At 37.6% G+C, this 20,936-nt stretch overlaps 2 protein-coding genes across 2 annotated transcripts; one reads left to right on the plus strand and one right to left on the minus strand.

Moving 5' to 3' along the window:
• Positions 1-5,092: 5,092 nt before the first annotated feature.
• hic2 (hypermethylated in cancer 2) lies at positions 5,093-15,399 on the minus strand. The gene is made up of 2 exons (XM_019123361.2): positions 15,187-15,399; positions 5,093-9,696 (listed from the first exon to the last, which is right to left on the minus strand). The coding sequence occupies exon 2, from the start codon at positions 9,664-9,666 to the stop codon at positions 7,981-7,983; it is 1,686 nt and encodes a 561-aa protein (XP_018978906.1). The 5' UTR covers positions 9,667-9,696; positions 15,187-15,399; the 3' UTR covers positions 5,093-7,980.
• Positions 15,400-17,765: 2,366 nt separating this feature from the next.
• On the plus strand, positions 17,766-20,047 carry ube2l3a (ubiquitin-conjugating enzyme E2L 3a). Its single transcript, XM_042765616.1, has 4 exons — positions 17,766-17,865; positions 18,751-18,846; positions 18,969-19,155; positions 19,241-20,047. The coding sequence occupies exons 1-4, from the start codon at positions 17,839-17,841 to the stop codon at positions 19,393-19,395; spliced, it is 465 nt and encodes a 154-aa protein (XP_042621550.1). The 5' UTR covers positions 17,766-17,838; the 3' UTR covers positions 19,396-20,047.
• The last annotated feature ends 889 nt before the right edge of the window (positions 20,048-20,936 follow it).

The raw sequence follows: 20,936 nt of genomic DNA on the forward strand, positions 1-20,936 counted from the left end.
CGCTCTTCACCAAACATCTAAATAAATAACACTAAACAACGAAAACAAACGCTCAGCTCGCCAAACGTTTAAATAAATAACACTAAACTAGAACAAATGTTCAACATGATGCTCTTCGCCAAACATTCAAATAAAAAAAACACTAAACAAAAACAAACGCTCAACGCAACACAAAGCTCTTCACCAAACATCCAAATAAATAAAACGAGAACAAATGCTTGATGTGATGCAGTGCTCTACACCAAACATTCAAATAAATAACACTAAACAAGCACATCAAACAGAATCAAAGAGCAAATGTGACAATAATAAAATTCAACAACAAACCCTCTATATGCAAGATTTTTTTCCGTTGCTTTTGGTGCTTGCTAAATGATGCGAAAAGGCATTGCTATATAGTTGCTAAGGTGTTCAGAGTGATTTTTAGCTTGTTGCTATGTGTTTGCCAAGGTGATCTGAATGGTTTTTAGCCAGTTTCTGTATGGTTGCTATGGTAGTCGGAGTTGTTTTTAGCATGGTGCTATATCGATGCTAAGGTTTGCTATATGTTTCTTATGGTATTCTGAATGACTTTTTTAGCATGTGGTTGCTAAGGTGTTCTGAGTAGCATTTAACATGGGTCTATGTGATTTCTTACTGGCCCATGTCTCAAGATAGGCCTTATTAGCTGTGATACCACAGTGTAGGAGTTTGTTCAAATCACCAACCCAGACTACAACCAATAGCAACAGTCCTGCTCGCCTTAACCAGTTTTCGAATTCAAATTAGCATCAGGCAGCAGATGCCGTGATCATGGGCATTATACACTGAAAGGCCTTTCATGCATTTAAGGGCTTCCTGCAAGATCTGCATGTGATTTTGCCTCCTCGCAGATGTGTCTATACTTAATCTATACTTAGCAGACGGGCCGAGCGGGGGGAGGCGGCATCAACATGCAACTCATTGTGCCTGAAACTGACCCCATTCAGGGTCATTTGGCATGTGACACCACTTGAGGCGGGGCTTAATGGCCCCGTAGAATCAGCCACACAAGGACCATAAAAATGCCAACCCTCTGTTCCCCCGGGGTAGGGAGGTGCACGCTGGCCTCTTGACATACACTGGCAAGCCTGGAGGGGGAACAAAAGGAGGGCCGGTCTAAAAGGCCCCGAGAATGCCGAGCAGAGGGCCAGGCAGAGAGGAAAGAAAAGGACTGGTGAAGGAGCGAGCTGGCGGCTCTGATTGGTGAAGCTCTGAGAGGGGTTCCCAGATGGCAGACGGACCCCTTGTGCCATAGCTGTTAGAGCCCAGCTGGGGGGAGGGGCCCCGATTCTCTCTCACCCTCTTGTCATTAATCATCGGTGACCCCAGGTCTCAACGACGCAACACATCCTGCAGCATTCGCCTCTGGATGATGCAGAAACTCAAGTGCAGCTGCTTTAAATGTGCATAGAGCGCTGAACCTGGAACTATAATCAACAGAAAATCATTTAAATTCAATGAACGATGCATATAAATGAATACATTATGAAGTGCATTAAAGTAAACTTGCAATAATGGTGCTCAAAGGCAGGGTACCACATATTTTTTATTAAAGCACTTACATGGAATCTTCCTTAAAACATTTTAAATAAATAACTAAAAAATACAATTAGTTATTTGCAACCTGCATAATTACGGTCTATGCATTTTTCCCCTATATAAAGCTCTTTTCCTGCATCATTGCATGGATCATGCTAAAGTTAGGTGTTTTTTTGACCAGGCTTTGCATAGTCAAGACAGTTTAAATATTCAGTTACAACTTTGCATAAACAAGGTCAAAAAGTTATTATATCACACAAGTGTCATTTTTGCACCAAGTTTAAAAGTGTATTAAGCAAAAAAAAAAAAATTACATCAACCTTACAGTGGATGTAAATAAGGCACTTTGAGGAAACTAAAAGATGAGGTACTACATATTTTTGATAAAGCCCTTACATGGATTCTTCTTCTTGTCCAAAACAACATTCACGACTACTGTTTAAGGCAGTCGAACTTCTACTTATGCATAACCTGTGTATTTCCTGTGCTTGGATTTTCTGAACCATTGCATGGATAATGCTGATGTTACAGAGTTTTCTGGTATTGCTTGATCAAGATAGTTGAAATGTTGGATCATAACTGCACAGACAAGGTGAGATTGATTCTATCACAATGTGTCTCATTTTATACATTAAAAAAAAAACAACAAAAAAAAATAACATACTAAAATAAAAATTAAAAGTTGTCCAAATCATCATTTCAGACTGCTGTTTTAGGCAATTTAACTTTCATCACTTGCACATTTAAAGTTTGCATGGAAAAGTCCAAGCGGAGTCATTTTCATGCATCACTGCATAGATCATGATAAAGCGTTAGTGTTTTCTGGATATGCATGGTCAAAACTGTTGAAATACTGGATTACAACTTTCCATAAATAAGGTCAAAAAGTCCCAAGTCTTGTGTTTTGAACTAATTTTAAAAGTACATAAAGCAAAACAATGCATTAAATTGAACTTACAACTGAAGTAAATGGGGCACTTTGAGGGCACGAAAAGATGAGGTACCACATATTTTTTTAAAGCACTTGAATGGAAAAAAAATTGAGCTATAAAGCGATTCTATCTGCCAATTTTTAAAGTATATAAAGCAAACCAACAGAAGTAAATAAGGCACTTTGAGGGCACAATAAGATGGTCTACCACATATTTTTGTTAACGTTTTGTCACTTATGACCAAATCAGTAATTTTCCTGCATCATTGCATGGACCTTACTGAAGATACAGAGTTTTCTGGCTTTGCATTGTAAAGACAAAAATATTGGAGCGTAACTTTGCACAGACAAGGTCAAAAATATTTCTTTCACAGCGATCTTGAAGGAAAAGACTTGCATTACCCCATTTACTTCCACTGTAAGTCAAAAGCAAGAGAACACAAAGGAACTCAAACACACAAGGACACAGAGAACCCAGCATTTTTGGATCAAGATTTTAATGAAAAGATTCTAAAATGACTTCTCGTAGCTGTACATTAAGACTGTGAACGTGAGATGAGCTCTGTACACTGTTGTTTATTCACATGAAACTGAATTCGAGCTGCATGTAGCTCTGACCTGAATACAAGTTCTCTGAGGAACGTAAAACTGCCGTGTTGTCCGCAAGCCGTGTTCAAGGCCATCCGAAAACACACACGCGACAGTAATTCGAACTAATAATCATCAAGGGCGACTTGTCTTCATTCACAAGTGCCCCAAACTAATGCTCCTTCTGGTGACAATGTCTTTTTTCTTTCATATTCCTCTTTAATCTGACATCCCACTCTCATTCAAACTGAAAATAAATATTAATCAGCATATAAAGTTATTGGAATGCTTAAGTAGAATGCGTATGGTGGACAGACTAGCAATGCAATATGGCGTTTAAGCCATGCCCACGTGCTTGTAAATCTGGCTTTGGTTTAGTTAGTTTGGGTTGGTTTGGTAACTTGAGGTCCCTAACACTTACCAGTAAAATAGACAACACAAAACAAAAAAAAAAACATAAAAAAAAAAACATAATACTATCTGGGATATGTAGAATCGGAACTACACATTAGCAGCAAACAAGTGTGAGTCTGAATCTTCGCATTTACTTAAAGCTTCACAACTCAAGTAAACTTTGCAATCTGTAAATAACTGATAAGATGTAATCGCCTGCGTAAAGGACCTCGGTGAGAACTTAGAAAGTGCATTTTATAAAGCTTAAAAAGATGCGATCTTGCAGTGATGAGGACATGAGTGAGTGTTTCTTAGGAAAAAACCTTTGGCTCTGTTGGGCATTTGCAAAAAAATAAATAAAACGGAACTGCTCGGCAGCCTTGAATCGCAGCGCACAACAACACGGCAGCTTTCGGTACAGAAAACACAACCTTCAAAGCCTTTGACAGAATTCTAAAAGGTCCCTTCCTATCGGCAGGCAGAGGCATACACACAGAGAACATTTAAAATCGACAAACAGCCTTCAAGAGTCTGTGACAGGAAACACATGATCCAGAGCACATGCATGCGTTGAGTGAGATAAGATTACAAAAACGATGTGGGATACATCCTTTATGATGGACACTTCATGGAGAAATACATTCCTCATGTCTACGTCTTCACAGGTTTGAAAATGATCTATGTCTTGTCATTTTTTTTTTATTTACCTCTCTAGCTTACTACAACAGAATAAACTCAGACCCTGAAGACACGTCGTCTCACCCAAAGTGAACGCTTAAAAAGTGAAAACAGGATCAAACAAATAAATACATTCATCACTGACAATAGACATTTGATAAAAAAAAAAAAAAAAGTGAACACTGTCAGTAAGTGTTTGCACCAATGTAGACGGAGGAGAGGCCAGTCGGTTTTTAAGTTGCTTCTTTTGTGAACAAAGAAAAAAAACAGGCAGCTCAGAATACATACAACACATTAAAAAAAAAACCTAAAATAAGAGAGATATGACTCAAAAAAAAAATTAAAAATAAAATATATTTATTTATATTTATATATATTTATATATATGCAGCAAGTTCTAAAAAGTTATTTGAGGTAAATGTGTATGTAGTTTTATTCATGCGTATTTACATAAAAAAAAGAAAAAGCAGCAGATTCATACAAATAATGATGTCAATGAAAATATGATTTTCAGAAGGGATGTCTCGGCACATCTTAAAGGGCCAATCGCAGATCAATAAAAGTAGCAGCCCATCCAAATCAGAAGCATGCGGCTACGTTCACAGGGTAAGACACACGGTTACGATTCGTTTAAAGACGGTGACCTACACAGAAGCAGGTCCAAACTGGCCTCTCCTCACCTGAGGTCTATGACTGTAAAGAGTTTATGTAAACAATGAGATATCATACACAAGTATCTTTAATGTCAGACAAGCTGTCAATCAATCAATCAATCATTCAAAATGTGCTTTGGTTTAGAAAATAGTCTGAAAATTTGGGTATGAGCTTTCATCTTATTCATTTATACATTTTACGCTTCCTAGAATGCTTGTTTTTTTCTCTTTTTTTGCTCAAAAACACTCTGGAACTTAAAAGTAAAACTCTTCGACATACATCTCTGGCTTTGTTTTTTTTCTTTTTTTTGAAGGCGTTTTGAAATGGGAACACACTCGTAAAATCTATTTTGTAGGAAACTAGTGTTTTGCTTTTCATCAATAAAATACAGAAATTGACACAGTATTGACACAGTCTTACAAATGTAGTCGAAAGCTCTGCATTTCAAAATATGCAGAACTATCCCTGAAGCTTTGAAGTAGAAACATTATTGTCACAGTTTGAAACTTTTTGTCATCCTTTTTTCCGCTCTCCCAGTTCTCTCAGCTATAGTCTCAAACGCTGGAATCAACAACAGAGCCTCGTAGCACCCCAAGACATCGTTCATTGATGGTATTTAAATTAAGTGCTTGAAAATTAGCAAGATATCATTGGGAACTTTTTCCTGGAATCCTGTTCAGTACATTTGACAACAAAAAATATTTAACAAGTCTCCCTGAGTTGAGGTGTGTATCAACGCCAGAGCGCACTTATACTGTAACAAAACAAAATCTAACACCCAAGATATGCACAACTTATAAAATAAGACATTTTGGTGACTTGCATTTTTAAATATAACTGGCTATTTGGGTTAGCTTTGGTGCTATGCTGAAATCACATGAATATTGAACGTAAATGGAATGAGTTGAAATTATAAACGTTGCACGTCTCCAAAGTACTGACTCTGAATTACTAATGGAGACAACTTTAAACTTAAAAATAAAGTTTGAGCAGGCAAATTCAAGACCAAAAGGATTCCAGGAAAAAGACGTCTGTAAACACTGCTCCATTAACACGACTACAGCTGAACCCCAATGTTAATCATTAGCAAGCCCAAACACAAGACTCAGGCGAAAGAACCAGAAAAAAATATCCCAAAAAAGGAATGCCATTAAGACTTTTTTACATTAAGAAGGCTAAGAATTACTCATGGAATGTGATACACTGGGATTGGAGAAATAATTCATCTGCAACCGAGTTATGAAATCAAGATGGCAGCGAAGAATTCAGCACTGAACTATAAATACATCCATCAGCGTTTACCCAACACTGATCATGTAACATTTGACCCACACAATTATCAGCATTTTGAATAACCTTAAATTCTTTTCAACATGCATACTTAATGCATACATAATACCTTGAATTATTACATGATAATGGTTTTTACTTGACGCCATGTAACTTAGCATGGTTTTAGAACATGGTTTTATTTGGGGCTGATGGCTAATAAGCAATCCAGTGCATCAATTCCTCCTCATTCAGTAAGCTTTCCAAGTATGGTCGACATGTAACACAAGAAACTTAAACACTCATTATGCGTTTTTGTCTTGGTCTGAACTAAAATAAATGAGTCCTTCTGAAGTTCTTCAAAGTCTCTCTGTAAACTTAAAAAAAAAAATGGAAAGCCAGTGGCCCACCAACCACGAAAGAAGTTCATTGGTTTTTAGTAAAATGTCAAGTACAAACTAACATTCCACTACACTGCTCTTCATCAAGAACTAAAAGACAAAAGTACATCCTTACCTCCTGCAATGCAATCTAAAAACTTTGGTAGGGATATTCTACAGGAAACATTTGTTGGTAAGCCATTCTCCCCAATATTAAATTTCTCTTTGGATTTCTCTGACATAAAACTCTCAATACCTTAAATACATGCGCCCAAAGAAGCTATTCTCTACATTAATGCTTTTAAAACTTAAAACCTTTTGTCGATGGGCAGGTTACTACTACTTTGAAAGCCTCAGCAAACGTTATACATCTATATTCAGAGACCTCCGTAGTTCCAATTAAGGTATTGTTCTTAATTAAGAGGTAGCAATGAGACAAGACCGTAAAGACTCGCCTTGTTCAGTGAAGGGAAAAACTTAAATCAAAAAAGTGAAAAATAACAGTACTGACAAAATTTCTGAAGTTAAATATCACTAAAATGAACCCTGCCCAACCCATCACCCAAACCAAACCGACCCTCTCTTATCCCAAAAGAAATAAAGGAAAGAACTTCCAGTTAAAACATTCACAGAAGCATATCAATAAGTTATCTAAAGAAATCTAAAAAGTACCTTTAATTTTGGCTTTTCTTTGCGAGTAAACTACCATATATTATGCGAGTAAACACCCATGGCCTCTCGTCACCACTTTGCCATTGGCTTGCATCCAGATGTAGGAGCAGGGCACATTAGGTTATATCCATGCAAAATCTGATAACCAAATCATCAACCACAGTACAAAACTTATCAAAGACCCTGTTTTCCAGCTACACCTAGAATAAAGCCAATGGATGTTATGTGCAGAGTAGGTATACTGGGAAATGTTTGGTTGGATGCACAAAGCTTTTATGAAACCACTTAAATGATGACAGAAAAGCCATCTTGCATGTCTAACAACACTATCTTAGGAGACACTTCAAAGAATTAGAACCTTGTGTATAGAATAACTTGGTCAGTACAAGCCCACACCTTGCTGAGAGTTTTACATAAAATATACCACCAGAACTCTCGAGAGTGGTACTTTATCAAGGACCAAGAATGGAAAGAAGGAATATTTCTGGGATACCAAAAAATTAACCAAACAGACCACATGGACTCAAGACATATCGTAAAAGCAATGCATGGATTGCAGTGGTTGAGAGTGGTCACAATATCCCAGGGAATCTTACAACAGCATTAGTACCCTAGTTTTACATTCACAGCAAAATTCAAATAGGAAAGAAAAAAGAAAAAATCATAAGCCCATAAACTCATACCGACTTGGTTATTCTTTCCACTGTTGGGGCTCGTTGTTTGAAAGGCTCCTCCTGTAATTTACAGCAGAAGAAAATCCTGCTTTGGGTTATTGGCTCCTTGCAGTCTACTTCAAAAGGAAGAAGTGTGCATTGACTCTTTTGCTGAGGGTCTCCTGTTCAAGGTGTCTTTGGCTTATGATGGGGAGGTATGCATTCGTAGGTGGCTAATGAGGTTACGCTGCTGGGTAAATTTGCCTCCACATAGCTGACATTCGTACGGCTTCTCACCTGAGTGAACCCGCATGTGCTCCGTGAGCCGGTACTGGCGGGTAAAGCGCATGCCGCATTCGTCGCAGGCGAATGGCTTCAGACCCAGGTGGCTGCGCATGTGACGCGTCATGGTGCCACGTTGAGTGAACATCTTGCCGCAGATGTTGCAGGGGAAGGGACGGGTGAGCCAGTGGGTCTTCTCGTGTTGTCGAAGAGTGGCCGGATCTTTGTAGCTCTTGTTGCAGACCGAGCAGCTGAAGCGACGTGACTCGGTGCTGTGGACATGGGTTATTTGTGAAGACAAGTCTTCCGCTTCTACTTCATCTTCCTTTGGATATGAATCGTCCTCCTCCTCTTTGATGTACAACTCTTCCTCTGTGTGGGTCTCCACATGGGCGTTCAGCTCCTCTGAGCTTGGGAAGCCTTTACCACAGGGGATGCAAACGTAAAGGTTGTCACCAAGGGCAGGCTCAAAGCCTTCCTGACGGTAGACGTAATTGGTGCTATTCCGCCCACCATCGCTCTCACTCTGTCCACTCTCTTCACTTTGTTCCTGTCCGTTCTCTAAACCTTCCTCATCATCTTTACACTGGAAGGATACTTCGGAGTTGCCATGTCCTCCACCAGGGAGCCTCTCCCCAGCCACGTTCAATCTTTTCGCAACTCCGTTGGGTAAAGTTCCTCGTTCTGCATCTTCGCATTTTCTGCCTTCGCTCTTGGGTTGCCGCCTCTGCCGGGCAACCTGCCGGGAACTTTTATGCTGGTCGACGTCTGGAGGTGGTTGGCTCTCTTCACATTCTCCTCCACCCAGCTCCATGGGCTCTCCAGAGGTGAGGTTCTGCGTGTTGGTGTTCTCATCAAATGAGGCACTGTTGGCTATGGATTCTGAGGCAGATTGAGGTGATTCTTGTGGGATGCTGCTGGGACTTACTTCTTCAGTGGCTGTGCTCCCTGAGGGGCTTTTCTTGGACAGGTCTAGGCCAAGTTCCTGCATGCCACAACTGCCGTTGCTTCCATTCTTACTCGTTGAGGGACTGAGCGAATTCGCTGAGGTTGCACAGTGGGCGTTTCTCACAAACATCTCATCCTCGGACAAGTCATCTTTGAGTAGCTCTTCGTGCCTCTTTGTCTTGTCACTGTCTTTTAACCCTGACATTTGGTTTGGAGTTACAGGTGTAGAGGACAGCCTTTGGTTCCTAGACGTTCTTCCATTGGTAGAGGTGGTTGGTTTATTAAGGAGGGATCTCCCATTACGCTTTAGCTTCTTCCTGCAGAGAGCAGCAAGGTCGTGAAGCTGGAGGTAGCTTGCTGCCGTTAGAAGGGCATTGAAATTGTGGTCACTGAACTGATCGGACGACAAAAGCTTGCCGGTGTAAATGAAGTCTAAAATCTGCCGGAAAACCGACGGGTTGACCATGTCCGTGTCGAGGTTAATCAAGTTGTCATGAAGGATAAGGGATTTGAAATAGATACTGCTGGCTGCCAGGATGTTCTTATGGGCCCGAAAAAGGGCATTCTCTACTACTATGATCACATCACACAGATAACCTTTGGCTCTTTGTTGGTTTAGCTGCAGCAGCAATTGTTTGGCATGATTTGGCAATTCCATTTCCAACTTCTTTTTCTTCACCTATGAAACCTAAAAGAGAAAAAAAATTCTGTTAGTCGTTGTCTTGGAAAAAAATCCATATAGTTCTATGTCCTACACCAAGAGACCTTTTTTTTGTTTTTTTTTACTGACGCTTTGCTAGTATTCTGGTTTTGTATTTAAAATTGGATGTGGCATATTGAACCACTCATCCCTTATATTTAAACAGCCAATAATTATGTCACAGCCATTCACAATCACAATGGGAGGGGCATTCCTGTTCTAGAGTGCATCTCATTGGACAAAAACCTGTGAAATGCAACAGTCACAAATATTTTTGGTTCATTTTACTAGCAAAGAATGACTGTAAACATTAAATGTGCAAAGCTGCTAAAAGAGAATTGTCAATGTTTTAGAACACTAACACATAGCTCGAAGCTAACAGGCATGAACTGAAAACCACAAAACTCTTGTGATCAAGCCAATCCACATCATCATATAATATATTTAATCAGAACAAGGCTCACAAGGTCAAAAAAAAAACTCTTAAGAAATTCTATTCTTTGAATTTAAACTTTCAAGCACAAATCAAGACTACAGCAACTGTCAGAAAAAGCTTGTGGAAAAAAAGGCCTTCTGATAGTATGCATAAGCTGGCATCTTATTCTTCAAGTGTGTACAAATTCTCAACTTTCAGCTAAAAGCAGAGAAGGGATAAAAGGCTTGAACAGTAACACAATTTCTTTTCTTCTGAGGGCGTCCACTAAGGCTAAATGTTCCTGCCAGCAGTCATTAATGCCAGCCTCCAGGGTCAGTCCCTTTGTTGTCATATGGGGGTTGGGTGAAAAAGGCTAGTGGACGTCACCGACTGGCTTGTTTGACAGACAGCTTGAAACCTGAGCTGGGATATCACCAAGGGTGTGGTGGGAAACAGGTAAACCAGCACCCTTTCCACAGGCCCCAGCTTGCAGGAGAATCTTTGTAATGCGGCAAACAAGGTTTCTGCCACTCAGACCAGCCGAGACTGGCGTGTCGATGGGAAAAACAGGGAATTAGCTTTGCACAATGCCCAAACACATTTTCACATTCCCAGCGTTGTGATTATTCAGTGCCTTGTTTATGAACAATTAACAAAACTAATTAGCATGGGTGGAGTACCCGTCCCTGTGGAACACCAAATTTAAAACTTTTTTTTTTTGTACTGGATTATTGTAAGTTTACCCATACATATTAGAGTCAACAAAATCCATAATAATACCAAGCCTAATAAAATAATCCTAAAAAAACTGAATAAAAAGTGCCTACAGATCTGTTTATGTACCATGTTGAATATTTATCAGTTGTTCCAGTGAAGTCAGTCTAATTCAGATTAACTATTTATAGCTAATTCATGATGGCAATGTGCAACCGAGCCAAAACCAATAATGGGGGCAGGAAACCAATCAGTCAGCATAATTTTTAGCTCAAAAGCAGACTAATGATGACTCAGGAAGGTGTGATATATTATCAATCAATTTCACTAGGTCCCATCAATGTGGCACATTAAAAATGGCAAAAAAATAAATAAAGAATACCTGATGCATAAAAATAAACAAGAAATAATTTAATATTTAGCAATTTCATACTTCATTATCAAAAAAAAGGCTGATTATTTTAATAACTTTAATGTTTACAATCTGTACAAGTCTGAACCCTGAAATCTTCAAAATGACAGTCTCCGTTTACTTGTCTCATAAAAACCAGTATGCCCAGTCCTAAAACTAAACCCTATGATGAGATACCATCTCTCAGGGTATTTATAGGCCTCAAGCACAGGAGTAGTCAAAGAACTGCATACATAACCATAAAGCACAACTGCTGGGCAAACTTTGATAGCACCTGAAACCCACATCGCAAAACAACAAAAGATGTTTGAGAAACACGTTTATCTAAAAGTTGCACACAAGTCTTGATAAGATGCTGCTGGTCTTTCAATTGCTTTGCCGACATTCTGACCTTTCCTCAAAAACCAGCAGTCCCATCCCAGAGATGAATCTCTAATCAGAGAGATTGCCTTCTGAAAAAGTCAAAGTGCAAAAGCGGCCAGTAAAAACACGGGTAAACAAGTCTGGCAACGACTGCGCTTAACCTCATAAACAAGCTTATCCGGTGGCACGGACCCCTAGGGCCCTGATTTTATTGTCTTAATGCCATAAAAACACAGAGAGCACTTTTGCTCTTATGAAAGAGGGCATTGGTGAAACAAAACATTATTCATGAGATGTATCAATGTATTAGCCTATATCTACCCTACAGCAAATCAAGAACAAAAACACAACCATAAACATTATACATTTTTTAAGTGCCTGAATGTTTCAGTGTAGATTCAAGGTGACTAAAATCTCCAAAAACACTGATGCAAGTTGGGTTTTAATAACATCACATGGGTTAACTTGATAAAAGACACTTCCATAGATTGTGCCTAGAGAAATTAAGATCTAAGTGCTTACTGTAACCACCAGCCTCAAGAGATCCGAGCCAAACTGGAAGCCAAGCAAACCTGATCTAAATAATCTGACAAACGACCTTAACTAAGAGATAACACAGTATCACTTATCTAAAGAGAACTCAAGACCTTTGTCCACTGCCCGTGTGCTTTTCATTCAATGTTATGCCCTATTTTTGTTAAAAGAAGGATGGGATTTTATTTCCAGCCAAAAACAGGGATAAAATCTTCTCAACGATGATGACAAAAAAACTGTACAAACCAAGCTAGCTTCTATCTGTATTCAGCCATTAAGTTTGTAATATGACACATCAGAAAATGAATGTTCAGCAAAAAAGTGTAAAGTGTACACTGACTAAGATTTTTATTTGGAATAACATGAAACAATGAATCATGCACTAAATCAATTCTGACAAAAAGTAAACTTGCACTATAGGTCTGATTACACTACTGATCATTTCAAATGAAGTCACACTGTTTGACACCGGCAGGACATTTCTTGCATTTGTCCAGGCACGCGTTGCTGTATATTGTGGATAAACTGAAAATGCATCTGGGTTCACGCGCATGTCATATGTGGGCTAGGCTAGATGTTGCTGATTACCTGAGAAACTACACTAGCCTAAAATTAACTGAAGACATTTATTTCAAATGCACTTCTATGCATGTCACACTTGTACTTAAAAACAATATTGCTGAAACCAAAGAAGATCACACAAAATGCTTAAAATGTAAACATTTTAAATGTTAAAATTTCTCTGATGGAAAGCAAGAAATAAGGAATCTGGCACAAAAACAACCACTCAACCAGATTGGGCAACCCTGGAATAACCCTCAACAGATAAATCACATAGTATTCGTCAACATCCCTACACAATCCTATAATGTCTGTTTTGCCCAAGAAGTGGTTAAAAGGTTCCAGTCAATAAACATGCCAAGCATGTTAGACAAGATTTCAGACATTGGGTGATGCCTTAAAGCAACATCCACACAATGCATGCATTAGGACATGTACGCATGTACATCTAAACTGGCCTAAAAGGCTTCAACTAAACAAATAAACACAGGTTAACCTATATTCTGGTGAAGACCAGAAATAGACCCAAGTTAAATCATTTCAAACAATGTTAATAATCATTTTCCTGTTAAAAAACATGAGGGGAATTTGAAAAATAAGTCAAGAGGTGGCATGACTAGAGGAACAGATAAAGCTGTCAAAAACATTGTAAGTTTAATGAAGAATAGGAGGAAAAGACTGTGCTCCTCTACAAGCGAAACAAATACTCAGCTGGGTGTGAAATAAGATTTCAATCAAAACGCAAACCCACAACACAATTCATAATAATCTTCTCAATGATTATGGCTCTAAATAAACTGTCTTCAAGCGCCGTTCCCGCCCCATCCATTCAATAGATCTGATCATCTGCATTATTCAAAGCAGAAACTGCGAGCTGCCTTTCATAAGAGTATTGATTAGATCTTAACATGAATGCCACTACGTCTGTTAAACACATCTTTTATTCTCATTTTCTCTGACCTTTGAAGAGGACAACAAAACAATTATGACAAGGCCAGCCCGAGCTCGTCGAGAAGCATTTGGAAGCAAGCTCTACAGTTGGAAGATAAGCCTCACTGGACCATGGACCTAAACATCAGCGGCAAAGGAAAGCAAAGCATGCATCTGCAGGTTTGCTTACCTTCAAAACATTCATCACGACAGCATACACAAGACTCATAACAGGCTTCATTTATACAAAATGGCCATATCTTTGGTTAAAAGTTCTTATATGTCTCATTCAAGCAAACTGTCATCCAGAAAGGGAGTTACGTTTATGGTGTGGCACCAACCACTGTAAAACAAGCCCCCTCCCCCAGCCCATTAAAATGGATGAGATTAAAAGGGTCCTTCAAGATCTCCTCAAGATATGCAAGTAAAAAAAATTAATATAACAGTTCTGCATCATTTAAATATCAATAAAATCCATGACTACAACCACAAAAGCACTTTAGAACCTCAAATGCACTTCATAATGCAACAACAAAGCACCTAAAAGCACCTTTTCCTCATAAAGAGGGATCTAAGTACATGCATTACGAGAAACAAACATAACAACCCAAAATCTTCATTGCAATATCTAACTGCATGCCAAACTAAAGTGACAGAGGCAAAGGTGAGCTGTCACAACACCTAAAATATACTGTCCCAATTAAACGGTGTAGCATAAAACTACAATGTTGGGGGGAAAAAGTTACTCGTCTTTATGTTTGTATGGCTCATATGTCTCATTACTGCAAAACAAAAACAAACTCGGCGTTTCTTCATAATACAACCTAGTCATGATGATCCGAATGTACGCACCCAAACACAGCAGGCAAGACTCGACAGATAGACTACCACAATAAAAGCAGCTTTTCACTCATAAATTGCGGCTTGCGTTCGTGTATTTAATAGAACAAACACGGATGACCTAAAGTCTTCTTAATGGCATCTTAATGCATTGATTAACAGTGCAAAACAATGCATCTATATTATATTCGAGCATTATAAAAGCTAAACGCGATCTTTTAATGTATGCATTAACAATGCAAAACCATGCACAAATATTCAATATGAGCATTTTACGTGTTAAAGGTAAAACACACCGAGGGAGGGGTAAGACAGGAATGCTGGCCACATAAAGGACCACTGATCGGGGGTTTTTTGCCATAAAGGTGGCGACTAATAATTTTTACTAAAGTATAAAGATGCATTATACAGGTCTTTCGTGTCTTAAACACTGCATCTGATTACTGCAACAATAAGCCACGCTGAAACAAATACAATGCTTTTGATAAAACACACATATCTGCCCCTGCCAGGCTGCGCTCGCGCAGTGCGTGCATTAAAAGCCCAGTGGGCACGTGATAAGAGCAGTCTGTTTGAGGAATCAGTGTTTCTTTAAAAAAATAAATAAATAACCAAGAGAAGAAACCCCTCACAAACCCCCGTTAAATCACAAGTGCGTTTCCCTCACAATAAAAACCCACACGCGTGTGTAAGAACAAAGTATCTGTACCTTAATGCATCGACAGGAGCTCTTCAAACAGTCATTCTGTTTTCACATCTCACAGCTTTCCGAGCGCCATCTTGCCTGCAAGCTTGTGTGACGTGAGAAATCCTCACCCCTGACCCAAATTTGAATAAGAGGCAGTAAAGAGAGGGGGGAGAGAGGGTAAATGCCCTGCCTCTGCCAGCCACACACTCTCATTTGCCTAAACAGCCCAGGGCTGCTGCTGAGCTGGTGTAACGTGCCATAACCTGCCACTGCTGCTCTGTGTGTGTGTATGTGTGTGTGTGTGTGTGTGACTGTGTGCATCTTCAGCTTGTGCAGGGGTTGCTATCATTTCTAATTCTAGTATAGTAATTACATGCCTTTATATTAAACTATACATGCAATAGTTGTACTTTTATACGTGCACTTTTGATTTTGAGGTAAAAAGGTGGTTAAAACCAGTTACAGTGTAAAATACATTCAGTGAAATATAAATTGGTGTAAAGAATTCTCACTCAGAAATTGCTGCAAGATGTCTGTTAAAGATTGCTTCATCCGCTGTGTGCAAACATCTGATAGACGTCTTTAAGATGTCAGTTCTACATACATTCTAAACCATAAACATCTTAAAGACAATACAAATAATACTAAAAGTAAAATAGACCTATAAAAACAAACAATATAAAACACTCCATACAAAATAAAAATCAGACCTATCAAGGAAAATAAGTAACAAATTGAATTTAGGAGTAGGAAAACGTAAAAATGTTCTTGTAAAACATACTCTAATAAAATTTGTGGTATTTACAACTTAGAAAAATCATTACTCTAATAAAATTTGTGGTATTTACAACTTAGAAAAATCATTCTAATCAGTCACATTTATTTATAGTGCTTTATACAACAGCCTATACAGATGCTTTCAAAGCAGCTTCACAGTAATAAACAGGAAATAACTGTTAATGATGCATATTAATCAGTTACAGCTGTGTAGAAGACAACAGTGTCATTATACAGCTCTGCGATCTCATCTGATAGTGTCAGTACAGTTAGATCAATAACATTTTCTGAATATGAACAGTCTTTTTAAGCACTTATTTAGCCATGTACAGTTATATAAATTGAAGCCTGATTTCAAATAAAATTGAAGATAAATTGAAGACTCACTTTAAACCTACAGAAATATGTTTGTTTGGTTTTTTAAAAAGATAATTGTCTATTTTCACATAATTGAACATTTCTGAATTAAAAAGCTATATTCAGCTGTGCACAATACTTCATTGTGAGGCTATGTGTACATCTTGATATATTATATTGTGATTTATTAGGTGCATCTTAGCTAAATATGTTTAGGAATTAAATGATAAGAACACTTATTTAATACAAATGATACTTGTACAAATAATTGTCCATGTTTACAAGCATTTGATTTAATATATATATTATATTATATATATATATATATGTTTAAGTCAAACTTTATCTTAATATTATAACTTTAGGCCAGACTGTTTTGCTGTATTGTATGCTGAGTACTTCTGGTTTTCAAGCCCCTGGAGTTGTGAAAGACCAACCAGAACAGCAGGTTTGTAAAGTTTCTGATGCGAGTTCTTTAACATGCTCTCTGGTGTTACAGCAGAAGTGAAAATATGTTAAACATTATGAACAATAGAAAGTATAGAAAAGGGAAGTGTAGACGTATAGAAAAGGAAATATATGTAAGATGTATTTTTTAGTGGCAAGACCAAACTTCAGTTTTTGACATATTTAATTTTTTTCATTACATATACTACAATAAGCAGACATGTGTGACCTAAAACAACAGGCTTAAGGTGATCCGCAGCTGAGTGATTATTGCTCTGTCACATGTAGAGAGTGTTCAGGTCAGAATGTGCTGCACTATTAAAGTGCTCTTACACACCCTAGTGGACTTTTGAGTTTTGTTTAACTTTCTTATATTGAAGCAGATTTTTGTACTTCTTTATGAAAATAATATTTATGTCCTTTTATATATATATATATATATATATATATATATATATATATACATACATATATATATACACATATACATATATATATATATACACACACACACACAAACACACCCACACATATATATATATGTGTGTGTGTGTGTAATATTTATGAAACGAATTACATTGTAACCACAATTGAGGAAGTAGCAGCAGATATTGGTGGTGACTGAATAAATATTTATATTAGCCTAAAAATAAAAAAAAAAAAAAAAAAAAAAATTATATACATAAAAAAAAAAAAAAAAAAAAATTTGTACAGGGTTATTATAGTTAAACATTTTCGTTATCTGAAATAATATACACTTTAAATGAAATAAAATAAAAACTGCCAAGGCAACATTTTACTTGTAGTGAAATAACTAAAACTGAAATTAAAATTAATAAAAACTATATAGACAATAATAATAATAATATAAACACATAACACGTTAAAATTAACTTGAAAACAGAAAGTATAAAAATAAAAACGAATTAAACATATGGATAAAAACTATTATAGCATTTCAGATTATGCTAAAATAACACTGCATTTGTCACACCTGATGCACAAATTATCTTTTATTAATTTTATTCATTTATTTGAACTGACTGAAGTGAATTCAAAACGCTTTGCATTGTGGGCTAAAGCAAATCCAAGATGGCGGCGAGTAGGCGACTGCATAAGGTAAATATTCCGAAAAATCTGCTTTTATGCGCACTAAATACAGATTTTACTCGAGTTACCTCCGTTAATAGGAGTATTATAGACTTGAATCACTTTTCATCGGAAAGCTGAAACTTTAGAGTACTCCGGTGTGAAATGTGACGAGGATGATGAGGAAGAAGCTAACGATCTTAGCCGTAGTTCGAATTTACACTTATAATGGAAATAAAGAGTCAGATAAAGCTCATATAAGTTCATCAGTGCTCTGGACGAGTCTAATTTAGGACGTGCTTTAATAAACTTTTTCACGTCTGTTAAAGAGTGTCGTCGTTGAAAGGTGATGTCTGATATATAAGACAGAATCTAGCTGATTTGTAAGTTTATCAAGTAAGAGCAAATCAAAAATGCTGTTCAAATTGAATAATAACTAGTTTAAAATAACAGATGAAGTTTTTTGCGCGGTCTTTATGAGACAATGAGAAAGAGAAACAGGAAGTATGTGTTTTCCTGCTTTAAAATCGTTCGTAATTGAGCAAATCTGTTTAAGGTTAACGATATTTTGATAAATATGTAATATTATATATATATATAAAATATATAATTGTGTGTTTTAAGTGATTATAGTTATATTTCAGACTCGTGCTTTGCAGCCTGTTAAATAATCAAGACATAAAAATAACGATTCTCAGTATTTTGCATGAATTTGTGCCATTTTGAGATATTTAAATGAAAACGGGTTTTTTGGAATGTGAATATAACCGTAGAGTTTTAATTACAGATGAGAGTTGTTCACATGACCGCAGTGAAACTGAAAGTATTTTGTTCTCACTTTGTGGTTTCTCAAATCTCTCAACCATTCGAGAAGTGTCAGGCTTCTTTGTAGCGTCATATACTGTGTGTTAACAGGAGCTTGATGAAATCCGTAAGTCTGGAATGAAAAATTTCCGCAACATTCTGGTGGACGAGTCCAACATTCTGACCTGGCAAGGACTCATTGTTCCTGTAAGTTTGAAGGCATTGAATCTGAATGTGTTTCCTGCATTAATTGCATGCATTAAAAAAAAAAAAAAATCACTGTCTTCTCTCGATTGAGCCATTTTGCACGTACCCCGTTTTATTTTCAGGACAACCCTCCATACGATAAAGGTGCGTTCCGGATTGAGATCACATTCCCTGCAGAATACCCCTTTAAGCCTCCGAAGATCACATTTAAAACTAAGATCTACCACCCGAATATTGATGAGAAGGGTCAGGTGTGTCTGCCGGTCATAAGTGCTGAGAACTGGAAACCTGCAACCAAAACTGACCAAGGTATGGCCCGTCTCTAAGCCCTTTTATCAGCCTCACACTCATAAAATATTGGCATTAAATATGGTTTTCCCCCCTTTTTAACCAGTAATCCAGTCTCTCATCGCGCTCGTCAACGACCCCCAACCAGAACACCCGCTGAGGGCCGACCTGGCGGAGGAATATTCAAAAGACCGTAAAAAATTCTTTAAGAATGCAGAAGAGTTTACAAAGAAACATGGCGAGAAGCGGCCAGTGGACTGATATCGCACGGGCGCATTTCCCTTGTTTCTCCTTTGCCCACTCCTCCAAAACCGTTTCCCCCAATCCGAGTCCCCACCAGTCCGCCCTCACTCTCGGTCCCCCGTGGAGCATCCCAACCACATTTGACCTTCGACAGAAAGACCCATGACTTCTCAGTCTCTGGGTGTCGAAGTGAGTTGAAATTGTGATGAGGGGAGCGTGCGAATGAGAACTTGATAAAAGTGGTGAGATTTGGGGGTGGGGAAGGACGGGGGCGAAAAGGTTGTTCCTTTTAATTTGTTCTTAAATTGCACAGAGATGTGTTCAGGTCATGTAATCTGCTGTGTGATGAATCTTGACTGTTTTCATAGCAGAATACTATGGTGAACCAGAGTATAATGTTAAGTCGTTTCACTTTCACATTTATGACATTGAAGAAATCAAATCCAATAGTTTGTTTAATGGAAACACATTAATACGTCAAAGGTGTGTGGCAAATGTTTCTTTTATATTTCTCTCATCTCTGTAATTTTTTTAAAATTCTTTTGCTTAGGTTGCACTGTTTTCTGTGGAATAAGGTTTCATGTTCTTCATAATCTCAGTTTGTAACACAAACTAGTCACTTTCACCAATATAATGTTTATGATGTCATAAAAAGGAAAGCAAAACTTGATTTGACTTTGTGTCTGACTGAACATCATGAATCTCGAGACCTTTCTGGAACCTCAAACATTTAAAACTCTTTTAAAAATTCTTGGTAACACTTTAGATTAAGGAATACATATTCATATTAACTGAGAGTTTTCCCTTAATAAACTCCTAATTTCCTGCTTATTGATAGTAAGTTGTAGTAGTAATGTTTAGGTATTGGGTAGGGTTAAGGGATCTAGAATATAATCATGCATTAATGTGCTTTATAAGTACTAATAAACAGCCAATATTCTAGTAATATGCATGCTAATAAGCAACTGGTTAATAGTAAATAGTGTTCCGTAATCTAAAGTGTTACCAAATTCCTATACTAAACCTCCCCTTTTAACTGCACGTGAGATATACAGTCGCATAAGAATAGTTATGTCTCTTCACTAGTTAATTCCTGGATTTGGCGGAAATTAACACATAAGTATGGTGACACAATCACTGTACCAAGTTACAGCAACAGTGCTGTTTTGTCAAGGTTAAAGGATGCATTTTTTTAATCAGATTAGGGGTTATGCAATGAATATTTAAATTAATGTAGTGGTTTGGTTACTTATAAAATAAATACATAATAAAACCGTGTGCAGTCCTATAGTTGTGCAAAATCCAAAACATACGTCTAACGATGAAGCACTTCATCATCATGGCCATTAGGGGGCGTTTGATGCTTCTGATCCAGGAAAACGTGGACCGCATGAATCGCCAAACCAAGGAAGAAGATCTGATTACAGTACTGGATTAAAGACATTAAAGGTAATTGGCTAGATTTGTGCAATTCTATTATAGCCTAATATATGTTTTATAGACTACAAAACTGCACCGTGCAATGAGTTTACTTGATTACAGCAAACTACCATACTTGC

The sequence above is a fragment of the Cyprinus carpio genome, chromosome A10 (genome assembly GCF_018340385.1).
Source record: "Cyprinus carpio isolate SPL01 chromosome A10, ASM1834038v1, whole genome shotgun sequence".
In the NCBI taxonomy this organism is placed as follows: domain Eukaryota; kingdom Metazoa; phylum Chordata; class Actinopteri; order Cypriniformes; family Cyprinidae; genus Cyprinus; species Cyprinus carpio.

Excerpts from the sequence above, each read along its gene's own strand:
- hic2 (XM_019123361.2), bottom strand. The coding sequence starts at position 9,666 with ATGGAATTGCCAAATCATGCCAAACAATTGCTGCTGCAGCTAAACCAA.
- ube2l3a (XM_042765616.1), top strand. The coding sequence starts at position 17,839 with ATGGCGGCGAGTAGGCGACTGCATAAG. Across the intron at positions 18,847-18,968 it reads GGCAAGGACTCATTGTTCCT|GACAACCCTCCATACGATAA; the intron begins GTAAGTTTGAAG and ends TTTTATTTTCAG. Across the intron at positions 19,156-19,240 it reads TGCAACCAAAACTGACCAAG|TAATCCAGTCTCTCATCGCG; the intron begins GTATGGCCCGTC and ends CTTTTTAACCAG.